Below are 6,836 nucleotides of genomic sequence, written 5' to 3'. Positions count from 1 at the left end.
GCCATTCAGAGGTAGGATTTCCGCATTGCTCAGAATTCTGCCCTCCAATCTTGGTTTGTCACACTTGGCCCCAGGGTGCTGTCTTTCCCTGAGATGATGTCAGTGGCCCACAGAGAAACCCAGCTCTTTCTGTTTCCTTTAGTGGCAGTGGCTTTTACATCATATGCAGTGGAAGGGAGCAGAGTCTCTCTCGAATACGTTTTTGCAAAGCTCAGAAACTTTGTTAAGCTGCTGCTTTCTACTTGCTGTCTAGGAAAGCCATCCAACTGAAACCGCAGAACAGTGGGTGGCTGTGTGAACGGGCAGTAAGGTGAAGGGAGTGAATGAGACAGGGCCTCATGGGCAATTCAACCACAGAAAGGAAGGACATCCTGATGATGTGGGGACAGCTCCTGGAAAGCTGAGCGTGAGGGTTAGGGTGAGTGTTAGGTGCCAGAATCGGTGACCATCCATCCTCCGTTTTCTGCACCTCATCTAGATGTGTATATGTGTCTCTTTTAGATGTTTACACAAGGCATCATGTCCTGATGCATATTAACAGGACACATGATGCCTGTGAGGAGTGACAGTTTCTCAGGCTCTCTGGAATTCGTGACAGCATTTTGGGGTTTTGGCTGCCTCCACTGATGCATTGTCAGTTACTGAAATGTTGGGATGTGGTTCCCAAGAATTTAGAGAAAAAAAGCTAGTATCTCAGAAATGTAAAACAGTTACAATATTGTGAATTATGACTGTAAATAAGCTATCTTGCTGAGCACTTTAAAATGTCTGTTCTTCTAACATATACCTTAAAAGACTTTCTGAACTAATTCTATTTATGAGAAAGCAGATTGAGAGAAACTAAGCCTGAATAGAGCATTATCAGAATGAAAACAGTGAATTTTCAAGTTTCATGTTCTGGATTTGCATCTTAATTGGTAAGTTTCCTTCTATATCTGAACTATACACAAGTCACTATTGCTGTTTGGGTTTCTTGGTTCATGTACCTACAAATGATTTTAATCTATATAAAAGGAGATTTATTTATTTATTTATTTATTTTTTAAAGATTTATTTTTATTGCAAAGTCAGATATACAGAGAGGAGGACAGACAGAGAGGAAGATCTTCCGTCCGATGATTCACTCCCCAAGTGAGCCGCAACGGGCCGATGCGCGCCGATCCGAAGCCAGGAACCAGGAACCTCTTCCGGGTCTCCCACGCGGGTGCAGTGTCCCAATGCATTGGGCCGTCCTCGACTGCTTTCCCAGGCCACAAGCAGGGAGCTGGATGGGAAGTGGAGCTGCCGGGATTAGAACCGGTGCCCATATGGGATCCCGGGGCTTTCAAGGTGAGGACTTTAGCCGCTAGGCCACGCCGCCGGGCCCAAGGAGATTTATTTTTAATTGAAGGGAAGATTCACAGACAGAAGAAGAAACAGATGGAAAAGGTCTTTCATGTACTGGTTCACTCCACAAATGGCCACTGAAAGCTCAATTTGAGATGATCTGGAGCCAGCAGCCAGGAGCTTCTTCCAGGTCTCCAACGTGGGTGTGGAATCCCAAGGACTTGAGCCATTCCCTGCAATCCTCCGAGGCAATTAACAGAAAGCTAAATGGGAATTGGAACGTTAGGGATATGAACTGGCACTCGTATAGGATGCTATAGCCACAGGGTAGAGAATTAGCTTGTTGCACTACAGCACTGCCCCAGGATTTTTAGCCATTAAAAAATTTTGTTTATCATTTTTGTTGATCAATATATTTCATCAGATTTTGTGACCACTAGCTGAGGGCATTGACTCATAGTTTTCTTTCTCACATGGAAATGGAGGCAGTACAGCCCAGGCTATGGTGTCAGACAAAATCAGCCTGCTTTCCTTTACGGATTGCTAGATATATTATTTCAAGTGCTTCTTAAAAAAAAAAGTTCTCTTAGTGCTTCTGAATTGCTTTCTCTTTCACCTTGAGGCTAGAACCAAAGTTGCAATGTGAAAAGGAAAGCTTAAAGCTTATGGAAGATTATTTTCCATACTTTTTGACTCAACCGTTTTCCTCTATTTAGCATTCCCATAAAGCTGTCATTGCATTTACATAGGTGTAGTTGAATGGAAAGCCCTGCAGTTCTCAATACCACAAAGAAGAAAAAGGGAATCAGAGTCTTCAGATGATAAGACAGTCATGGGATTTTCTCTCTTTTATTCACTCTTCCACATACTCTATGGTGATTTCTGTTTATTGATCCTGCCAGTTTAGTGCCCACCAAGGCCTCCAGCTTCTCCTGCTTTCCCATTGTAGCCTTATGGTGACCGGTTTGAATCTACAGAACAGCTTTCTGTTATGCAACACAATTAACACTACTAGTATTCATATATTAATTCAAATAAAATTATCATTACTAACCTTAAATATGGCATTAATTAGAGTAAGTACAATTTTAGAAATGCTAATATGATTTTCCAATATGCTCCACCTATGAACCCTGATGTAACACAAATGTTTGAAAAAGCAAACATCGGAGAGAAAAATACTACATACTCTTTCATGGGACAATCCTATTTGTTCCCTTCACTGTAGAAGGCCAAACTCTCAAAACTACTTTCTGTTTGTGTTATGACTAGCCTTTCTTATTCATATCTTGATCTACTCTAATGTGGTTTCTGGTCATTCATTCTAAAAATCATTGCAAACTCAGGTTGTTATTGCCATTTAATTTCCTGCTGCTTGCCATTTATTTTCCACTGATTGCTGTTTGGAGCAAGTTATTTTATTTAGTGCACTGCTATCCCTCCCATGTTGTGCTATTCTATTTCAGATTCCTCTGTGACGTTTTGTCTGCAAAATTTGAATATCCTCACAATTCAGTTTGAGTTTTCTTTCCTTCTGTTCTTTTTCCTCAAGATGGCCTCCATGGTTGAGCTTTCAGTGGCCAGAAGTGAACCTGCAGCAAGCTCATTCTTTGTGAATGCTAATCTATCCCACCTGCAATGAATATTTTCATTTTGATGTGCATCAGGCAGCTTTGTGAGGATGGCGCTGCTTGGATTTTCATCTCCTAAACAGCCTCGGTCTACTGGTAACTAAGAGTACTTGATTATTGTTCATTTCTCCCATTCTAATTTTTCCCATCATTGGTGATCAGTGTGGTTATTGATTTGGGTCTTTTTTCTAGGCAAAAATCAATGCTAAAAGACAACAGATATACATTTGTATATGGGTGCTGTTCACCAATATACCCTATGGACGAGAGGCAAAATCACTGGAGGAAAAATGAATTTTCAGAATAGTTTAAATACCATTTTGGCAGGTAAATTAGTTGTATTAGACATTTTCTTAATATTGAAAAATAGCTATGGATGTGATAGCACAATATTATGTGTTTGGCAGAGTAAAACTTCAATGCTCAAAATAAAATAATAAACAACTGGATATGTCAAATATACTTTATTATATTGTTAAGCATGTGGCAAAATAATTTAAATCTCATAAATAAACAAATAAATATTTGACTAGATACACAAATAGATATCGGTACAGTCATCTGAACATGATTATTCTCATTTCTATGTGTCTTACTAATCCTTAAAATGTCTGACAAATTGGTTGAATTCACATCATCGGTACAAGAAACACGACCTTTGAAATGGTAGCACTTCACCAAATGCTGCATTGTGTATTAGAGAATGACAGTGATTTTTATATTGAATCATAGCTTATTCCTTTTTTTTTAACCTGTTTTGCATGCATACTGAAAAAGACATGGCTCTCAAAACTTCCATTCTGACAATCTCCCAGGCACAGAGACTGTATTTCTTCTTGGTCAGATAGCGACGGATATTTGCAAAGTATTTCTGCACAGCACGTTCAGAAGGAGTCTCTGTTGGAGTTGTCTCTTTCATCTCCACTTCCTGCATCACACAGGGTGCCAGGTCATTTAGCTGCCGGAAGAGTCTAGAGCACAGCAGATCACGCAAGATGGCCTTGTCCCAGGGAGGAGATGAGCGTCCTTTGCAGAACAGCGTAAAGACCTCCTCGATCATCTGAGAGACTAGAGCGATGGTTTGCTCATTCAGAACCTGGGGTTCTTCAAACACCTCCTGGGGTAACCCAAAATCATGAACGTCTTGTATGCAGGAGGAGTCCAACACCTTCTTCATTTCTCGCAGATTTTTCAAGGTCTTCTTGTTCTCGTCGCTGTGAGACTGAGGCAAACTACAGTTGAGAGAGAAGGCTGCCTTGCAGCTGAGCAGCGCCAGGACCAGCATAAAAGACAATGACAAGGCCATTTGGTTTTGCAGATGTGGCTTGATTGGAGAAGGTGGGTGACTCTGTCCCTTGGCCTCCTTGTTCTGTGAAGACCCTGCTTCATTCAACTGCCTAAAATAGGGGATGTGCTACTTTCCATTTCTGAATGCCACCCCTTACTTTCCACTTCTCTTTGTGCTTTTCTTCTGCACTCCTGACGTTGGTTCTGACCACTCTTCAACCCCCTTTTTCCATTATTGCCTCTTCCCTTCTGCCCAGTGTGCTGATTCAGAAACTGTTTAACTTAACATTCGGGTTATTTTTTCTTCGCTTTGCTTTTTGCGCTTTTATTTGTTGATGATAATGAATATTGAAGGACAAAGAGGGGAATTCCCATTAATTGGTTTACTCACTAAATGCCTACGTGAATGTTACTGTTTCTGCTGAAATTGAGAAAGTGGAAGCCGGAAAAAATTCCTTTTAGGTGACAAGACTTTTAATTATTCGAGACATAACTTACTACATGTGGCTTCTGCATTGGCAACAGGTTGAAATTTGAGCAGGAGTTGGGATTGGAACCCAAGTACTTTGATGTGAACATGAGCATCTCAACTGTTGTCTTCATTGTGAGGCCCAAAGTCTAACCCTCTTAAATTTAGTGATGGAACTATGTTTAATATCTGTTTATGTACATCTAAATATGTAACTTAATATTTTTATTCAGTTTGAGGTTAAGGATTTGAGGTTAAATGATAGCTACAAGCTCAGTTTAAACCTTAATTTTTTGAAAGATCTAATTTATTTGCACTAGTAAGAAATACAGAGAAGAGCAGAGACAGATAGGAAGATCTTCCATAATGACCAGTGCTGAGCCGATCCAAAGTCAGGAGCCAGGAGCCTCTTTTGCATGTCCCATAGTATTCAGAGTCCAAAGGCTTTGGGCCATCCTCCACTGCTTTCCCAGGTCACAATAGGGAGCCTGATGAGAAGTGGGGCTGCTGGGATTAGTAAACTGCCACTCATATGCAATCCCAGTGCATTCAAGGCAAGGACTTCTGCTGTTAGACTACCACACCTGGCCTCTTTTCTTTTCTTTTTTTTTTTTAATTTATTTTATGACAGTTTAATAGGCATTGGGGTCTCCCTTCTCCCTCCCCAAGCTCCTTTCCCTCCCAACGTTCTCTCTTCTAGTCTTACAATGGGTGTCTTTTGTCGATTTTCACATGTCCATCATACTGCTACTGAGGTATCTCCCAACAATGTAGAAGATTATCAAATTTATTTACTCTTCATTGGAAAATTAGATCAGATCTACTAAGAGGAGAGACAGAAAAATTGTCCATTTGCTGGCTCTAAATGACTAAATGGCTACAGCAGCTGGAACTGAACTGATCTGAAGCCAAGAACCAGGAGTGTCTTCCAGGTCTCCCATGTAAGTGTAGCGTTCCAAGGTTTTGGGCCATTCTCTGCTGGTTTCCCATGCCTCAAGCAAGGAGCTGTATGGGAAGTGAAGCAACTGGCATCAAATTGGAGCCCATATGGGATCCTGGCACTTACAAGGTGAAAATTTATCCATTGAGCAATCAGGCCAGACCTTAAAATTTGATTTTGAAATCACTGACCATATAACAAAATTTGCAGAGGTAACTTGAACTCAACTAATTTATCACATATATTAAAATGTTTTACATCCTTATGTAGATTAACAATTTATGAAAATTATGAAAGTCAATGTAATGAAATATTCAGCAATCATTCAAAACTGCTACATGCTATTGAAAAAATATTTCCTTAACTTTGTTTTGTCAACTTAACTGTCATTCTTGCTTCATATGCCAAAATATTTAATGTCCATTACTATTGCTATTCAACTAGATGTTATCAACATTTTTGTCTTCAGTACTTGACATAATTATCAATGTGTTCATTTTCTTCAGTAAAACTAAATAATAAAATCTGTGCATTTCTCAAAGGCCACAACAAGGTTAAAACTGTTGAGAATCAAAAATACATAATTTTCACTTGATCATTCACATTCTGAGACCAATTCTCAGAATGTGACTTGAATATCTAGCAATCCTTAGAAAATCCTTCAGACTCGGGCATCTTTTCTCCACAGGTCTGTAGCATTGATCTTACATACATTATGCCATGTTTTGTCAACTCAGTGTCAATATCTCATATGATATACAAAAAAACCTCATCAAATAAAAATAAACATGAAAAGAGTAACTTTTTCTTGTATATTGCTGAATTTAGGGATACCATGAACAATTATGATCTGTAAGATTTCTCACCTGCTAGTAAACTATAACACACTTGGAAATAATATGGTATTCAATGAAAATATTTTGCTGTGACAATATTCATTTTGTAATTTTGCATTAAATTTAGGTTTCCTGATGAGTTTTTAGAATTCAAATTCCATTGATTTTTCTCAAGTATAAGGAAACTGTCACCTTTTTGAATGTCAATTATGCCACAGGGAATGGGCTATGAAATCACCCTTTATGGCATGCTTGACATCGGGTGCTCCTTGACCTTACTTCCTTATTCCTAGAAAGCAAACATCATTACTCTTGCATTCCAGTTAATGGGAACAGAAAGAAATGGC

The 6,836-nt window shown here is 39.3% G+C and overlaps 1 protein-coding gene across 1 annotated transcript; it reads right to left on the bottom strand.

The window, feature by feature from the left end:
* Positions 1–3,690: 3,690 nt before the first annotated feature.
* Positions 3,691–4,263, bottom strand: LOC101533081 (interferon alpha-1/13-like). Its single transcript, XM_004581235.2, has one exon. It carries the CDS (start codon positions 4,261–4,263, stop codon positions 3,691–3,693), a length of 573 nt encoding a protein of 190 aa, XP_004581292.2.
* Positions 4,264–6,836: the final 2,573 nt, after the last annotated feature.

Source organism: Ochotona princeps, chromosome 14 (genome assembly GCF_030435755.1).
Source record: "Ochotona princeps isolate mOchPri1 chromosome 14, mOchPri1.hap1, whole genome shotgun sequence".
NCBI classification, from domain to species: Eukaryota; Metazoa; Chordata; class Mammalia; order Lagomorpha; family Ochotonidae; genus Ochotona; species Ochotona princeps.
Note: the sequence above shows the minus strand (reverse complement) of the source record. Positions and strands in the feature narration are given on the sequence as shown.